Here is an 18,699-nt window from a genome sequence, read left to right as displayed (position 1 = left end):
GGTGTGTCCCCCGGACAGTGCCCCCCCCTCGCCCTAAATGTCTTTTTGCAGTTAAAATAGGGTGGTGATCTCTCCACCAGGGCCAGTGGCCGAGGCCACAACTGGCCTCAGCCCCAGGCCCCAGTGAAGGAGCCCACCCCCGGCCCTAAATGTATGTGTATGTGACTAAGTATGAGTAACTTTGGGAGATACCCAATTCTCCGAGGGGTCCAGCAGACAGAGCCATCAATGGGAAGGCTCCGTCTACTGGCCCCCCCGGAAGGAGCCCCCAGATTCCTGGACAAGTGTGTATGACTAATGCAATTAAAACTGCAGAGCATCCCACTTGGAAGGGACGGCACCACTTCCCAGTAGCCCCGGTCCCTCCATCAGCAGGACGCCCCTTGCAGACCTAAGTGGATGAATGCGGAGAAATGTAGTTGGGAAGCAGAGCACCAGGGTCCGCAGAGCCAGGTTCCCGACTGGCTCTGCTACCTATCCCACCACCCCCCACAACCCCCAGCCAGGAAGGGACAGCCGAGACCCAGGGACCGCAGTACTACTGCCCAGGCGCCACACGCAGCACAGCCAGAGCCATCCTCAAAATTCAATGCCGTGCGAATTAAAACAGCGTCCTCATCTAAAGGATCCTCTAGAAACGGCCATTTTGGTCTCTGCGTGAAGGAAACAGGTGCAATCTATGAATGTACTAATAGATTAAATGAGGTCAGCCTATTAAAACACTGTTCACTTTAAAAAGGGGCTAAGACCTGAGTTTCCCGAATAAAACCTGCTTCCTAAAAACGGGCCCCTGGTAGTTTAACTAAAACCCTCCTTCTGAAGACCTGCATCTTATCCTGGTTATAGTCTGGTGTTACTACCCCATGATGTGAGGGCTGTAGTTTGGACTGTAGTCAGGACTATGCTGACTTCATGTTTATTGACAAGTTTGTGGAAGGAGTCTGGCTGCTACATTCTGACCGTACTACAGCCTTGATAGAGTCGGTTTTGGAAGCCGTTGTAATAAGGTTACTAATATGTTTTAAAGATTGAATCAATATCAAGAAGGACAATACACGGTTCTTGATCTTCTCACTGATTTGTGCAGGTTCAAATGATGAGATGACAGGTAGACATGCACCTGTGAGCGCTAATCGTAGAAATTAAAGCTGCCAAAGGGAACATGAAGCTCTAGTGGATTATGACTGAGTGAAGCTACTGTGTTTCTCATTGTCTCCCTTATTACTTGCAGTGTTTCATTGGCAGGCCACCATAATGGGTCCAGTGAGTATCACCATCACTTAAGGCTTTATTACCGAAAAATTCCAATTTGGATTTATTGTGTTTCTGGTATTAAAAAAAAGTAATTATAAGTGTTTATATCCTTTTTCCTTTTTAGAGCAATGCCTTTTTATTGTGAACATAGACTTAAATTAATTCTAGCAAGTGGGAAATGTTTTACTAACAAAACTGCCTGGTTTGTCTTCAGGGAGACAGTCCGTACCAAGGAGGAGTTTTTTTTCTCACAATCCACTTCCCTACTGATTACCCGTTCAAGCCACCAAAGGTAAGAAGAACTAGTCTGCTTCCAGATCTGTCCTGTCACCTCTTGAACTTTTAATTTTCTTATATTTCAAATCTTCTGTTGTCTTCTTTTAGATTTAATGAACAAGCTCTATACACCTATGCTAACATTGGTGAAAATTTGAGACATACACATTCACATAAATATATTCTAATAAAATATGAGATTAAGACTTGAAACACAGTCTGAAGAACACTTTATTTAATTTATCACCCAAATATAAACAGCAACGGCAGTATCTGTTTGGACATTCTACGGTCGCAGTGGTCTCCAGCACTAACAGTGTCTAAAGGTAAAGTCTGTTCTTTCACTCACTGCATACGTTTTACAACACAGCAACAGTTGCACTGTGCCTTTAGTTTCAGGACTCTATAGCGACCAGGTGTCACACAGTGACCACACATGTTAACTTTACACCAGATTGTGTGTCATAGCATTGTATAATTATCTCTATGTTAACTAATTCTGAATTCCTTTTCATTGCAGTTTTATTGTCTATATGTTCACTGCTTCGTGATCCAAACCCAGATGATCCCTTGGTTCCAGACATAGCACACATCTACAAGAATGACAAAGACAAGTGAGTATACACAGTCACTCAGGTGATGCTCCTCTGTCCACTAGTGTCAGCATCAGGTCACACTACTTTGTTCACATTTAATTGTGTACTCTTTCCTCCTCAGATACAATAAACTAGCAAAGGAATGGACCCAGAAATATGCCATGTGAAGACTCATCTAAAAGAAACTCGCTGAGAAGTTTTCTTTTCCCTTCCTTTTTTAAAGTCAGAACACACTGTAAATGATAGCATGGAATCATTTAATAATGTTAGGTAAAGTCCATAAACCTGTACTGTCATCAACATTAATATTAATCTGAGACTATAAAATGTACAAACAATGCAGGGGATTTTTACTCTAGAGCAGATAAGGAAATTTGCCTGACTCCATGAAGTGTTAATTTGTCCATTAAACTTTGTCATGTTCTTTCATCAAGTACATTTTATTTATAAAACATTTATAACAAACTATGCCATTGGCTGTTTTTTAAATAAAACGTGGGAAATGTAGCATGTTAATCCCTGTATGTGTCATTCAGCGACAAACCTTGTACAGATGTTTGAAGAATCTTTATAATAAATGCAGGCCTGTGTCATAGGCAGTAGAGGCAAATGCTAAGGGCGCCGTACATCCAGGGGGCGCCAGATATGAAGGAAGAAAAAAGTTTGACTTCCACCAGTGTTGCCACATATGCGATAATTATCGTATGTACACGATAGAAACTTAGTCTCTGAACATAACCTGCTCCGGAGCAGGTTATATTTCTGGGTAAGTTCGTTTCGGAGGTTACTGAGCAGGACGTGTCAGTTTTGAACTGCGGTCAAGTGAGCCGTCGTTCGTTCCTCCGTCGTTCAGCCAGCAGCGCTTCAAAGACGTATTTCGCCCGTATTAGGCGCTTTACAGCAGAGCACAAAACATGCTCGTCGCGACTTTTTTCATAACGAGACGTCTGGTTTGTTCAAATTATGGAAAACTACAAAAGAAAATATTGCATGTATAGAAAAACTGTCGCCTAATTAAGATCTGTGTACGTTTACTGTGTATTTTAAAAATGTATGAGCTTAAACTGGCATCTAATGCTAAAAAGTAGTATTAGTTTGACTTTCATTACAATGATTTTGGTCCATAATGTCAGATTCCCACCAGTATGTTCTCATACTAGACGTATTACATTATAACTTCACAAAGAAATGTGTACTTTTACTGAAGGATTACACCTTATTAAAGAATATTACTATTATCCAAACTTATTCACATCTTATATAGTATAGTATAATCTTATATAGAAGTTATGTTTTACTTTCCATTGCAATAAAAGAGGAAAGGGTAACAAAATAACAGTAATTATATAAACGCAGGCATTTACTCTGTCAGTTATTTTTTTGCCAACTCTCTTTCCTTCGCCGATGCAGCTGTGTTGCTTTTTCTAATGATAATCGTCCTAAATTCCTCATACGCCAGCATTAAAACCTCCAACTCCGCCTCTGTGAAATACGCTGCCCTTTTATTGTCACTTCAGTTTTCCATGATGACTCGTGAATTCAGCGATCCATTGACAGTGTCTTTATATATACGCCGTGCACGTGCGTAACTCTGGGTTACTGACAGGAGGTAGATTAACCTGACTCTTCTCAGGTGTTTTGGAACCGACATCCTCAGGGTGAGACAGTTACAGGCTGATTTCCACACAAACCACTAGATGGCGGTGTTTGACCACGGACAAATAATGAGACATAACAATTCGTGAATGCAACACAATGTTGGGGCAGAACAAATCATTGTAAGTAAACACATGTAATTCTCCATTAAACCTGCAAAAGAAACGTTAAGAAAATTTTTAGTGATTGAATTAACAACATTTGTCTGCATAAACAAACTATGCTGATACTTAGAAACACACATGACCAAGAATTCACATACAAGCTGCTGCAAACGTCTTGTACTACATCACACACTCACCAAGGATTCATACAGGATCTGTAGTAACATTAATACAGCTGATGTTTCTGTTTCACAATGAGTCAAAGTTCAACAAACATTTGTTTGTGACGAACTCAGAGGAACAGACGTTGGTGGTAAAACACAAAACAGGAGGATGAGGAAGATCAGAGCTGGAGACGAGACATGAGGAGAGAAAACAGGCTTCAGAGGTCAAACTGGAACCAAAGGAGGATTCAGGACACAGAGAAATAGATGGAATGAGAAAAGAGAGTTTGTGTCCATCAGAGGAGAAGCAACGTGAGGGAGCCTCCCAGGAAAGAATCCCTCCAGCAGATAAATCAACATGGAAAAGCAGCAACAGCTTCAGCTGATGGATGAATGTGACCAGGATCTTCAGCCTGAGAGAGAAGTAGGAACAGCTGAGCCCAGCTGGGAGTCACTCATGTCACACTGATGGACACTTACACCAAAGCAGGATGAAGAGAAAGAGCAGCTGGAAACTGGGTCAGAACACGCTTCTGACATGATTCAACTGTGTCAGAGGAAAGTGAATCAGAAACACTCTGAACCAGACGTGGTGAGATTTTATTACATTATTATTTCAGTATATACAGAATGTGGGGGTTCATCATGTGACTCTGAATCTATTATGACTCATGTTACATCAAGATGATTGTTATAATATAAACACAGTTCAAAGTGATGGACATTTCTATATTGTGATTATAACATGTGATCATTTATTGTTAAAGGTAAATGAAGCACTTTAATGTGAGGCTGAGCTGCTCTCTTCTACTAGAGGGACAGAAAATGATCAGAAACATTCAATCAACAGTTTTCATTCAACAATCATCTGTGAACATCTGGAAGCTTCTCAATCATTCAGCTCAGTGATTCTTCTCTGATGTCACAGTTTGTCACATGTTGAACTGAAACATCCTGATATTCACTGGAAAACAACTTCACAACAAGTCTTTAACATTTGATCCTGGAATAATCAGAGCTTCCATCTTTAAAGGACGGAGGAGGAAGAGGTTCATAAGGAATCATTCAGAACTGGTTCAGAAAGAAAGTGGTTTAATACATGAATCTGAAAACGAGACAGACATGAACAGACTGAACTATGTTCAACAGTGACAATGTTTCTCTGACAGGATCAAACTTTCACTATGACAAATCACGCAGAGACACTGAGGAACCATATGAGATCCAAAACCCAGGATAAAGTGGTTCAGTGAATGTGGTGTTGAAGGTATGAAGGTGGATCAGTTTGTCAGAGGAGACTCTGTAGAAGGACAGAGAACCAGCAGGACAGTCCACATACACTGATACTCTGTCAGACACAGAGGAGAAGATTGGTGTTACTATGTTATTGTGTCTGACAGAGTAACCACCATTAGAGCAGAACAGACTCCAGGACTGATCATTGAATCCAAACAAACAGTCATCACTGCGTCCTTTCCTTCTGATTCCTCTGTAACTCACTGATATTTTAACGTGTCCTCTCCACTCAACCTCCCAGTAACAGCGACCAGTCAGACCATTACTACACAGCAGCTGAGGACAGTCAAATCTGTCTGGATGATCAGGATATGACTGATACTCCTCCACTTGTGTCACCTTCCTGTTGTTGTCAGACAGTTGTAGTCTCCTGTTCACTGTGTTTGTGTCGATGGTGAGTTGACAGAAATCTGATGGAGAGAACAAGACACAATCCAGCTGCAGTTATTGATCTATCATCAGTTGATGACTCATGACAGTTTGAAGATGGTTGAATGTTGCTGATCTTAGTAAAAACACACTTACACTTGCTCAGACCTGGTGTCAACCATCGGACTCCACCAGGCTCCACCCTGAAAGGAGGAGGGGGTCAGAGACATGCAGACATGGACATTACATGGCTCTCACACACACATTGTTGTAGGATTGTGTTCAGATGGAGGCTTGTATGTAGGGATGGACATTCAGGAACAACTAAGGAGTTGGATCCTTATCTTCGGATCTACGGAGCAGGAGGTGACGTGGAGAAAAGCTTTGACTTCTCTATTTCACTTCATCACTTTTGGTGTCAGACACCTGCTTTCAGTCTCACTCTGTCACCACCAAACTAATGTGACACCACAGGAAGCAAAGTCTGAATGTGTTTCTTATCACACACTCCAAGGTTGGGTTCTAAGTTCATAAAGCTCCACATCCCTACTTGCTGCTCCATCAGACACTGTGTGTAGTTGTGTCCATACCTGAGAGTGTCCAGTCTCCAGTGTGGATCCTTGACTCCAGCAGACAGCAGCTCCACTCCTGAGTCTCCTGGATGATTGTAGCTCAGGTCCAGCTCTCTCAGATGGGAGGGGTTGGAGCTCAGAGCTGAGGCCAGAGAGACACAAGCTTCCTCTGAGAGCAGACAGCCTGACAGCCTGAACACACACAATGTTAAAGCACACTTACATACTACAGTTTGGATTAGAGGCACATTTGATCATCTACAGTGGAGAGAAACACTAGGAACTATTTAATAAGTTTCTGCTTGAAATGTGATATGATCATCAGCAACGTGACAATGAGAGTCTGGAAACTGGGGTCAGATACTGACAAACCTGGTGAACAAGCGATAAAACAAAGATGGAGTTTAAATCATTTCAAATCTCATTTAATGTGTGATTAAAGAGTGAAACTCAGTCTGAAAGATGAAGATGTGGGTTAAGATGGAAATGAAACCATTCAGTGTCTCATGGTGTCGTCATGATTTTCTCTCAGATTCTTCAACAGCATCTTTGTCTTTATTGTGATTCATTGGTTTGTTCGTCTTGACGGAGACATAACAAAAAACATCCTGAATGAAATGTTCCTGTCTAAACTCTGATAAACACCAGTGAACTTCAGGCTTCGTCACCACAGAGAACAGAGACACTGACTCCACACATGCTTTAGTGTGGACCAAAGTGTCTCCATAGGATCCAAGTGACCTTTGACCTTCTCCACTCCTCTGAAACAGCTGTGCTTCCTGCTGCAGGTGATGGTGGTTCTGTGATGCTGCTAGGATTCATTTCCTCTTCTTCGTTCCTCCTCCAATCAAACATCATCTCCTGTCTGTGGTGTTTGATGATCATTAATGAGCTTAACTCAACTATTTAGTTCTGTGTTAGATTTGTCCTGATCACTGATGTTTAGTCTATGTTCAGACTAATATTTGGATCAAACTCCAAACTGACCATTATTGATGAAGTGAATCGTCTTTAGAACTGATCCTAGTCAGATGGAGGTTCTCTCCTCTGGTTCTACATGGAACCTAGAACCTTCTGTAGCAACATGTCTGCAGCCTCATATTCATGCTCCTGTTTCCTGCTTGTGTCTCTACAAAGTGACATCATTGTCTGACAGGAAGCATCACACACAGGTTGAAGTGTCGCCTGTTGATGGAGACAAATCAGACGCCACTAAAGATCCTTCAAACATGTGGAGACACGATTTACTCTGAGTCTCTGCTGCTGAGTCACATTCAAAGAAAAAGTCTAAACCTCTGTTCATGAGCTTCTAAAACCTGTCAATCATTCCTGCAGGTTTATGACACATTTAAGTCTCTTTTTCAGTTTCAAGTGGAGACATATGAAGTGACGAGCTGAAAAACATGAACCAGGAAAAACACTGACCTCAGAGTCTCCAGTCGACAGTGAGGACTCTTCAGTCCAACACACAGAACCTTCACTGATGAGTCTTGCAGGTTGTTGTTACTCAGGTCCAGATGTGTCAGATGGGACGGGTTGGACTTCAGAGCTGAGGCCACAACTTCACAGTGAGTCTCTGTGAGTCCACAGCCAGAAAGTCTGTGATGACAGAAAACAAAGTCTATAAATGTGAAGTGACTTAATGAATGTTGATGCTGAAGCAGCTGTAGCTCAGTTTGTCTCATCCATCACAAAGTGTGAAGCTCTGTTGGTTCCACCAGATCCCAGAGATTAGAACCAATGTGTGTCTGGACAGAACCAGAAGAACCAAAGACAGATCATAGAAACATGTTGCAGACGCTTCATCCACTGAAAGAAATGACCATTAGCTGTGATCACATGTCAACTGTCAAAAGCTTTTAGAAGAAACTCTTCAGAGCTAAAGTTTATTTGTTGGATTTGACTTAAAGCTCAATCAAGCAAAGAAAGACAGAAGATCCTGATTTTCAATAACTTTATGGCTGCTCTGATCTAATCCTCAACAAAGACGTTTTCTAGGAACCAGAAGTTGATGTTTTCACTCTAAACCTTTAGATTCTGTGTGTGAAGTGTTTCTCTTTAACACTGAGGCTTCAGCTTCATGTTGCTGTAGAATATTAATGATCACATTAACGTTGGACTTACTGAGCCTTTCTGCAGTTCCTCACAGCTGGGATCAGTCTCCATCGTCCCTCCTCTGATGTGTTGTACTGATTCAGGTCCAACTCATCCAGAACCTCCTCTGACATCTGCAGCATGTAGGCCAGAGCTGAGCACTGGATCATGGAAAGTTTCTTTTTTGATCTGTTCTCTGACTTCAGGAACTCTTGGATCTGCTGATGGACTGAGTGGTCGTTCATCTCCATCAAACAGTGGAAGATGTTGATGCTTCTGTCTGGAGAGATTCTACCACTGTTCATCTCCTTGAGGTTGTTGATGATTCTCTGGATGGTTTCTGGACTGATCTCTGTGTGACCCAGCAAACCTCCTAAGATTCTCTGGTTGGACTCCAGACAGAGGCCATGAAGGAAGCGAACAAACAGGTCCAGGTGGCCACTTGGACTCTGGAGGGATTTAAACATGGTTCTACTCAGGACATCATGCAGTGAAGAGAAAGTTGAAGGATGAACCTTTTTTACATTTTTTAAGGGTGATTTGCGCTTTGAGGATTTCTTCATGGTTCTTCCGAAGTAAACACCTGGAGCAGCATTGAAGTCTTTCAGAAATGCCTCCAGTTCCTCCATCTTCCCGTTGGTGTAACAGAGCATCATGTGAACAGCAGCCAGAAACTCCTGAACGCTCAGATGAACAAAGCTGAACATCTTGTCCTTGGTTTTCCTCCCTCGCTCCTGTTTAAAGATCTCTGTGAACACTCCTGAACACACTGAGGCTCCACTGACATCGATGCCGCTCTCTTTCAGATCGTCCTCATAGAAGATCAAGTTTCCCTTTAGCAGCTGCTTAAAAGCCAGTTTAGCTAATGACTTGATGTAGTTGCTGCTCTGTTCTGGTCCATACTTGTCTTTAGTCCGATCCATCTGAAACCCCAGGAACTCTGCGTACATCTCCGTCAGGGTCTTGGGCAGCTCTCCTCCCTCTCTGGTTTCCAGCAGATCCTCCAGAACCGTAGCAGTGATCCAGCAGAAGACTGGGATGTGGCACATGATGTGGAGGCTTCGTGCCGTCTTGATGTGGGACATGATTCTGTTGCTCTGCTCCTCATCTGTGAATCTCTTCCTGAAGTACTCCTCCTTCTGTGGGTCAGTGAACCCTCTGACCTCCGTCACCACCTCAACAAAGTCTCCATGAATCTGATTGGCTGCTGCAGGTCGTGTGGTGATCCAGATGCGAGCAGAGCGTAGTAGATTTCCTCTGATGAGGTTTGTCAGCAGCTCATCCACTAAGGTGGACTCTGTGACGTCACGTTGACCCGTCTCCTTCTCACTGGTGCTACAGTCCAGTTGGAGGCGACTCTCGTCCAGTCCATCAAACACAAATAGAAGTTTGACGCTGCTCTTGTCATAGTTGCTGTTCCCTGATGACTGTAGATGTGTAAAGATGTAATTCAGAGCCTCCAGGCTGATGGACTCAGTTTCTGGGATACATTCATGAATGAGCTCTGACAAACTAAACTTCTGTCCCTTCAGTGGATTCAGCCGACGAAAGGTGAAGGGGAAAATCAGATGCACGTCTTGATTGGACCTTTGTTGGGTCCAGTCCAACACAAACTTGTTCACAAGGACTGTTTTTCCAATCCCAGCGATTCCATTGGTCAACACTGTTCTGATGCGTCTGTATTTACCAGGGGGATGTTTGAACAGGTCACTGGGCTTCACTGGCTCCTCTGCTGATCTTTGCTTGTGCTGCGTCGTCTCAACCTGTTGGACTTCATGTTGTGTGTTGATGTGTGAATCCGGCCCAGCTGTGATGTACAGCTCTGTGTAGATGTCATCCAGACGTTGGTCGACTTCTGACCAGCCTGGTTTCACACACACAAACTGGTCTTGGAGGTTTGATTGAAGCATCTGCTGGTAATATGTGATGGGCCGTGGCTCTGGTACTGGAACAATCAGATCTGGGTCCCACAAAACACAAAGAAGACAAAGTCTGAGGAGTCAACAAATGTCTGGTTCATTGATTCAAGTCTTTGTGTTAATGAACATAATGAAACAGCCTGAAACACTAGAACAAGTAAAGAGAAGAACTTTGCTGTATCTGATTATTAAATCCGTAAATCAGTAAATGTGTAATTGTGTCTCTGATGTTAAATGTTGACATAAATCCTCTTACTCTGCAGACAGTCAGCCAGCTCCTCCTGCTTCATCCTCCTCAGGAAGATCACTGTGATATTCAAAAACGCGTCTCTGCTGCTACTCCTCTGCTCTTCATTGTCACCATCCAACTCCTTTTCATCCTCCCTCTGACTCTCTAAGCATTCTGGGTAATCTGGACTCAGAACCCTCTGGATCTTCTTCAGCTCCTTCTTCACAAACGTGACAATGTTTTCCTCCAGCAGCTGGAACAGAAACTAAATGAATGACCTGATCCAACTGAAATGACCATGGAGTCAAACATCAGATCCACGTTGGACACACTGACAATCCACTGGTCTAAAAAGTGCAGCATGGAGATGATTGAAAACAACAGACGAACAGTAGTAGTTGTACATGCACAGACCATAAATATGGAGTCCAGGTGAGTTTGGTGCTGCTGGACAGACTGAGCACTGGGAACCTCTGAGCTCTGCTGGTCCACTCTGTGGATGAACCATGAAGAATAAGTCCACACAGAGACACACACAAAGTAAATTCCATGAAGTGATGTTGGATGTGAGCAGTGAGTCAGAGACTCCCTGTAGTGGTGAAGGTTTACTGTCAGTAGCTTTAGTCTCAGTTCTGAACAACATATATCTCTGCCTCCCTCACTGAACAAGGCTGAAGTGTTGGAACCAGGAGTCTGCTGGGATCAGACTGGTTGTACTGGGCAGTTCCCAGTGGGAATATGTTGAACTAGGAACATTTAACTACTTCCTACATTCATTCATTGCTGGACGTCGGCTCTGGTGCCGACAGTGGGGACAAACAGTTGAAGCTTCAAGACAATTGACCAAAACCTTCATGTAGAGACATCAATAAACAGATTTAATGAGAGATGATCCTTTCTTTGACGTCAACACTTTATTAGAAGAGGAGCAGCCCATCTACAGGATCAGAGCTTTAGCTACTGCTGGATGGAGATTTGATCAATGATCAGAGTGAAGAAAGCTTCTCCTTCACATCAACACTTCAAACACAAATCAACCAGACCAAGAAGTCCAGGTCCAGGTCCAGCAGATCTTTGTCTCTGATGGGATCTGATAGAGAATCACCTACATGATGTAACACCTACATCACCACCTAACCACCCAACACAAATCAACCAGACCAAGAAGTCCAGGTCCAGATCCAGCAGATCTTTGTCTCTGATGGGATCTGATAGAGAATCACCTACATAATGTAACACCTACATCACCACCGAATCAACCAGACTGTTCAGAATGATTCAAAGCAACAACAAGTCACTGTGACTCTGATACAGGCTGGTATTTGAAATTAATACCATCCTTTGACCTGTCACTCTTGAAGGACACACAGCTGGGTCCAGGTCCAGGTCCAGCAGATATTTGTCTCTGAAGGGACCTGATAGAGAAACACCTACATGATGTAACACCTACATCACCACCTAATCAATGATGTGTCTGTGTGACAGCCTCCGCCTGTATATCAGTTTGTGTTGGGTTTGGGTGTGTTTTGTTTTGCAGGAACAAAGGGGTGGAGCTGTGTTGGCATCAATGCAGCACACCTGTGCTGGAGGTGGAGCTGTATTAAAGGCCCTGCAGTCCTCTCCTCGCTCTCTCTCTCCTCCTATCTCGCCTGCTACACACACCATGTGCCTGTTGCTGACTCCCAGGCACTCATTTATACTTCACTGGCATCCAAGCACTGCATACACACTGATCTGCTCACCTACACATCTTGGTGAATTGATTACCTTTAATTAAATATTACATTGAACCATTGAATCTATGTGTGTCCTCCCTCTTTGTCACATTCATCTGAGCCGGTTTGTGACAGTCTGTGACTTAGCATACCATAACACAACAAACAATATGATTATTATATCATTCAAATCAACTATTTAGTTTATTTGAAATAAAAAAATACCTGTGTGTTTTGCTAAAAATGGGTTCAAATCCTGTAAATGATTAAATACTTGGTAGTTTTGAGCAGGTGTGAATTTAAAAAGTGATTTACCAAAAAAGTCTGTCTTTCTCAGTCTGAACCAGTCCCTGCATCATCAATAGAAATCTATGAACACAACATTTTGTCTTCACCCTCCATCAGGTCAGTTCACAGTGGAAACTGTCTCTTACTTTGTGTCTGAGGCTCCAGGTTCATTACTGAAGGTCAGAGGCTCATCTCTGGACCAGTCACTCTTCATAGACAGACAGCTGGGTCCTGGAGGTTCTGCTCTTCGTCTCTGGCTCTGGACTCTGCAAACACATGTTTTCATTCATATCACATCAGTCACTGCTCTTTTGGACTCTGCAAACACATGTTTTCATTCAGGGCGGCACGGTGGTGCGGTGGGTAGCACTGTCGCCTCACAGCAAGAAGGTTCTGGGTTCGATTGGGCGCCTTTCTGTGTGGAGTTTGCACGTTCTCCCCGTGCTTGCGTGGGTTCTCTCCGGGTTCTCCGGCTTCCTCCCACAGTCCAAAGATGTGCATTAGGTTGATTGGCTTCTCTCCATTGCCCGTAGGTGTGAGTGTGTGTGTGAATGGTTGTCTGTCTCTGTGTTGCCCTGTGATGGACTGGCGACCTGTCCAGGGTGTACCCTGCCTCTCGCCCGTAGCCAGCTGGGTTAGGCTCCAGCGCCCCGTGACCCCGCACTAGGGAGTAAGCGGTTAAGAAAATGGATGGATGGATGTTTTCATTCATACAAAGGCAGCCGGTAAAAGTGTCTACCCCCACCGTGTTTGGGTTTCAAATCTGCCGCGTCAGTGCCCGGTTTGCACTGCGGGAAGAGTGTGTCCTTCTGGCCTGTAGGTGGCGATTGACTGCCACTTTTGGTCCTAAAACATCGTAGTTGCTTACGTCATATAGCCTCTTGTAGAACAACCAATGATCAGGTCTTGGGTGGCCTAGTGGTTAACATGCATGGCTACAAAATTTTTTCGTCCGGGGTTCGAGTCTGAGTGGAAGCAGTTTTTTTTATTTTAATTATTGGAAAAACAGCGTCTCATCATCATCATGTGATCACGAGATGACAACGTTGTATTACTTAGTGCATGGATCGTCAAGACCATGAACCGCTGGTCGCGTTATAGTATGAAGTTATGAATGTAAGTAAATTATGGCAAATTATGGCAGTTTAAAACCGAAAATAAGAAGCTGAACGGTGCGCCCTCCCGCGTGCAGCGTTCGATTTATGGCAGACAAGCTACTGTAACCCTGATTTCTCGCTGTTGGTACGGGCAATTTTCTTTACGTGGTATGCTTCTTTAATGCACCACAAGACAGTACGGCACATTGCCGCTCTTATCCAACGCGTGTCACCTTTTTCCTGTCCCCCGTCAACAAGGACAGGTAGGAACTAATGTTTATGACAAATAAAATCACAGTAGCTGAAATGTCACGTTTCCCAAACATAAAATAAAAAAAATAAAAAGGAATACTAATTAAGGTTACACTACTACAATTTAAAAAAGTGAATAAGGATGATCTAGACCAGAGGTCTGCCACCGGTAACACCCACGTTTTCAATGATAAAAACAAACACTGGGAGCCGCGGAGGGAGGAGGCAATATTATATTATTTGAGAACATTAAAAATTTGTTTTTTAATCCAAAGAAGACATAAAAGTCGGGGCTCAGATATCTAACCTATGATAAAACATTGTCAAGGCATCGACAAGGACAGCTAACTCGCTTTTCCCTGCTTCAAACAGCTGTTTTAACTGAGAGCAACCCGTGCGGCATCACCGGTCAATCTGTAAACGTATTAATTTTTTTTGTTAAATAAAAATAATGTTTGCCCTGTTCAAACCCGGGGAATAAAAAAGATTCTGATTCTGAAAGCAGCTGATCAACTTCGTAGGAACACATTTCATATGGTACAGGTGAAAGGGACACTAACAACCCAACGCAGCGAGGCTGCAGCAGCAGAGAAACGCAGATCTTTGTCCTGCGTGTTGATGCGCGTTTCCCCTTCCCCCCAGTGTCCCTGCTGTGGGACGTGGATGGCCACGCCCACTTTCATTCAACAGACGGACATGAAAGAGGGAATAACGAAATAAACAGCTGGTTAACTTCGTAGGAACACCTTGTAGTAGGAACTGGTATATTTAGAAAACCCAGTAGTCCTAGTGTTAAGGTGTGTGAACTGGGGAGGAGACGGCAACAGCGACTGAAGAGCGACTGAATAGAGTTGATGTCTTCCCCGCTGACAGGCGCATTCATTTGATAATGCACGACCTTGGCTGACAGTTCAGTTGAAAACCACACTGAATCTTTATTAAACCGTCCCTGAATAACATCTATGAACTGCAGTTTCTTCCTTGATTATCCATGATTATTATGAAAGAAGCGCAAATCTTCGCCAGTCCAAATTGTGCAATTAATACTGTGTTTACAATAAAGGTAATAAATAATAATAATAGTATTTTCATTTTAAAATGCACTGCATATTTTAAACGAATGTCGAAGTGCTACAAATAACTTAGACCAGAAAGCTACGATAAATACATACGTTTATTTTTGCAGAGTAAACGTATGTAGAACAAACTACTTGCTGCATTAATGAGTCTTAGACCTGCAGCTGATCACGCCGCCCGATGCTGCCCAGTCTCCTATGGAGCTTTGTCCCGGAGCTGAAGTATTTCTCACCTGCTGATCGAGTAGTAGCAACACATTAGCATGTCTATGCGCCTCTACGGGGGAGGGGAGGGATGAGAAGTTTGCCTTTGCGCCTCAGAGCAAAAATGAGACAAGCAAAAGCTTGGTCGAACTCAAATCCAAGTCATCTGAGTATGAAACACATCACATATCATTCGATCTCGTGTTTCATTCGAGCGTCAGTCTGGAGCTCTCTGCTACGACTGCTGCCACGTGACCCGTCCACGGATGAGCTTCCATTAAAAATTAAAAGCAGAGGTTTTTTGTTTTTCGTTTTTCTCTAAACGAAAAAAACAGCTTTAAATTCAAGTCCGTGTGTTTTTGTTAAAAAATATTTGTGTTTGGTTTATTGGTTTGTAATGCGGTTTAAAGAGTTTGATGTCGCCACCAAATTATAAGCAGAGGTAACGAGAAAACGACTTTTTGTGTTTTTTCCGTTTGTCTCCAAACAATAAAAACATATTAACTCCAATTCCGTGTCTTTTTGTAAAAAACAAATATTTTTGCCTGGTTAATTGGTTTGTAAGGCAGTGCTTTGATTAAAATCCGTTGGCCGCTCATCGAAAGAAACGAAAACGCCGGTGAAAGTGGCTGGATGAACGGATGGGAAATGAAAATGTTGAAACGTACACGGGTCGAATAAGTCTCTCAGCCACTCAGTTACAATGACACGCACAGTCAAAACAAGTCAAACTGCAGTTCTGCAGACACAGAGTAAACGCGTAGGAACAAACATGTTGCTGTAATGCGTCGCTGTAGATCTGCTGATTTCTGGCGTCCTGTCAAAATTACGATCGACAACTGCTGTAAAACAAATTCCTATGATTATTACGGTTATTTACATAAAACCTACGACTATTGGAAAAAAATCATTAACAAGTCGTGGAAGTTTAAAACCTAAATAAGCGGCTGTAGTCGCAGATGGACTGCGCTCTACGTCTTTACTTGCGCATTCAAATTATATTAATTAAACCGCGACGCATAATCATGGTATTATGTGAAGCCAATGTGTTGTATCGGATGTTAGAGCGGTGGGTGTGTACATATTTTTAAGAGACGCCTTCTATTTAAAGACATGAAAAAGCTGAGGAGAATAAAAACAAGAATGTGTTGCTGCTGTGGCGCTGCCTGTTTTAAACCACACAGAACAATTATAACTTTGCAGTGAACAGAAAATAACTAAGCCATCAACAAGTTGTTGCCCTTCACACTCCCCATGTTTGAGCACACAACAGATACTTAATAGTAAAATAGGTCTGGTGTAATATATGTGTGTTACAGGTAGAAATGAACAGTCGGACCACAGTTACGCTGTAGTGCTTTGGAGGCTTCTAATCAACGCTGCGCCACCTGGTGGTTAAAACGAGACTAGCGTCCTGATTTTTTTCAGCCGGCTGCAGGATTAAAAATCTTTAGTCAGCGACGCACTGGCTGCACCGTGGCGACGCGCCGGTACTGCAGTAAAAACCCTAGTCACTTTGAACCGTTGCCACTGTATCACATCAGTCACTGCTTTCTTCTCTGATCAGAGTTATTTTTGTGGCTATAAAAACACAAACTAGAAAACAGAAATCTATGAACACAATTCAGTTCTCAGACCCAGCTGTTCTGTGATTGACAGCTGAGACCAAACTAATTATTCCTCTGTTCGTCATCAGTTGTTTCATTGTTTATCTTGATGATCACGTGTGTTATCACACATTAAGTTGATCCAGAAGAACATGAACATCCTGGACGTTCATAGTCAGTTTATAAAATCAGAGAATGAACTAACAATGATTCACACAGTGATTTTGGATCAGTTCTTACTTTGTGTCTGAGGCTCCAGGTTCAGGTCTAAATGATGGAGGCTCACATCTGGACCAGTCATTCTTCATAATCACACATCTGGATCCTGGAGACTCTGCTCCGTCCTCTTCCTCCACGCAAACACTCATCTTCTGAAAAAGCCACAGATCCAGAGCTAAACACCTGCTGTGTGAAGTTTAATGAGTTCAGTCAACAGTTTTACGACTGTTTTATTAACTGTGAGATGATTTAGTAATTGATCATTCTAAAATGATGCAGTAAAATGAATGATATTTGTTTAGGTAGAACTCTATGAAGTACTAAGTAGTACTACTCTAGGGAACTCATTTCATTCAAAGCCAAGTATTAGAATAGAGGCCATATGTGTTTTTAAACATTTCATGAGTGAATATTTCGAAACATACACAGTAAATTCCATCACTTTTGATATTTTGCAGTTTACAGCATTTTTCGTTAGGACGTTAGCTTACGTTACCGTAAGTATCGCACGAATCGCGCACTTCTACCATAGCGACGGCTCATTTGACCGCAGTGACAAATAACAACCAGAGCCAGACCCTAAACACCATCAACTCCTCACATCCGCTTCTTGTCAGTGTTCGTTTGACATTAACAAACAGACTCAGTAACATTAATGCTGTTAATGTCACCTCCTCAACGTTTCTATTTCTTGGTGTTTATTTAACTTGTCCTCCTTCTGCGCTGTTCTCTCTAAATAGAGTTTCGGTTTCATTCTCGGATCACGTGATCACAGAGGCTCCGCCCCCTCTCTGTTTACAGGAAACTTTGGAGAGCTGAAGCAGCAGAGTAATGAGGAAGCAGCAAGCAGCAATGCTACAGGATGATCGGATGTTTCCCCAACATGTTATTTTCTTTTCTTAGTAACGGTAGCTCAGTCGGTAGCGTGTCGACCTCGGAAGGCAAAAGGTCTGCGGTTCGATCCCCCGCCTTGTGTCAGGTGTGTCCCTGAGCAAGACACTTTGCGCTAGCTCCCCGAGCGCCGCTCATGTGGCAGCTCACTGCTCCCCCAAGGGGGATGGGTCAAATGCAGAGAATGAATTTCGCCACTGTGGGACTATTAAGGGTTAATTTCTTTCTTCTTTCTTCTTAACTTACACTCGCTTCCATAAACATTGGGACAGCGCCACAATTTCAACATTTTTATCTCTGTACACCACCACAGTGGATTTGAACTGAAACGAACAAGATGTGCTTCAATTGCAGACAGTCAGCTTTAAATTCAGTATATTTACATCCAAATCAGGTAAACAATATAGGAATTACAACAGTTTGCAACAGTTACAACATGTGCATCCCACTTGTTAAGGGCCCAAAGGTAATGGGACAGAATAAAAAATCCTAAATCAAACTTTTATTTTTTAATACTTGGCTGCAAATCCTTTGCAGTCAATTACAGCCTGAAGTCTGGAACGCATATACCTCACCAGACGCTGGGTTTCATCCCTGGTGATGATCTGCCAGGCCTCCAATGCAACTGTCTTCAGTTCCTGCTTGTGCTTGGGGCATTTTCCCTTCAGTTTTGTCTTCAGCAAGTGAAACGCATGCTCAGTCGGATTCAGGTCAGGTGACTCACTCAGCCATTGCATAACATTCCACTGCTTTCCCTTAAGAAAGTCTTTAGTTGCTGTTGCAGTATGCTTTGGGTCATTGTCCACTCTCCTCTGAAGCGC

The 18,699-nt window shown here is 42.9% G+C and overlaps 1 protein-coding gene and 1 long non-coding RNA gene across 6 annotated transcripts in view; one reads left to right on the top strand and one right to left on the bottom strand.

The window, feature by feature from the left end:
- LOC114845843 (NACHT, LRR and PYD domains-containing protein 12-like) overlaps nt 1-18,699 on the bottom strand; it is a 36,183-nt gene extending 17,484 nt beyond the window's left edge. For 2 of the 5 annotated variants that reach the window (XM_055504716.1, XM_055504718.1), the window contains exons 1-2: nt 17,659-17,889; nt 17,009-17,173 (exon numbers count right to left, since the gene is read on the bottom strand). In XM_055504716.1, the coding sequence (XP_055360691.1) occupies nt 17,009-17,173; nt 17,659-17,741 (248 nt within the window). In that variant the 5' untranslated portion in view covers nt 17,742-17,889. Of the gene's footprint in view, nt 1-17,008; nt 17,174-17,658; nt 17,890-18,448 lie in introns of those variants that run through there. The other 3 variants (XM_055504717.1, XM_055504723.1, XM_029134354.2) reach the window with 3 other exon arrangements.
- Nucleotides 674-2,144, top strand: LOC129603459 (uncharacterized). Its single transcript, XR_008693326.1, has 3 exons — nt 674-1,263; nt 1,469-1,856; nt 2,051-2,144. It is a non-coding gene; the product is annotated as an uncharacterized LOC129603459 (long non-coding RNA).

Source organism: Betta splendens, chromosome 19, assembly GCF_900634795.4.
Source record: "Betta splendens chromosome 19, fBetSpl5.4, whole genome shotgun sequence".
Taxonomy (NCBI): Eukaryota; Metazoa; Chordata; class Actinopteri; order Anabantiformes; family Osphronemidae; genus Betta; species Betta splendens.
The sequence above is the reverse complement of the archived record's forward strand: the minus strand, read 5'-3'. Positions and strand labels throughout refer to the sequence as shown.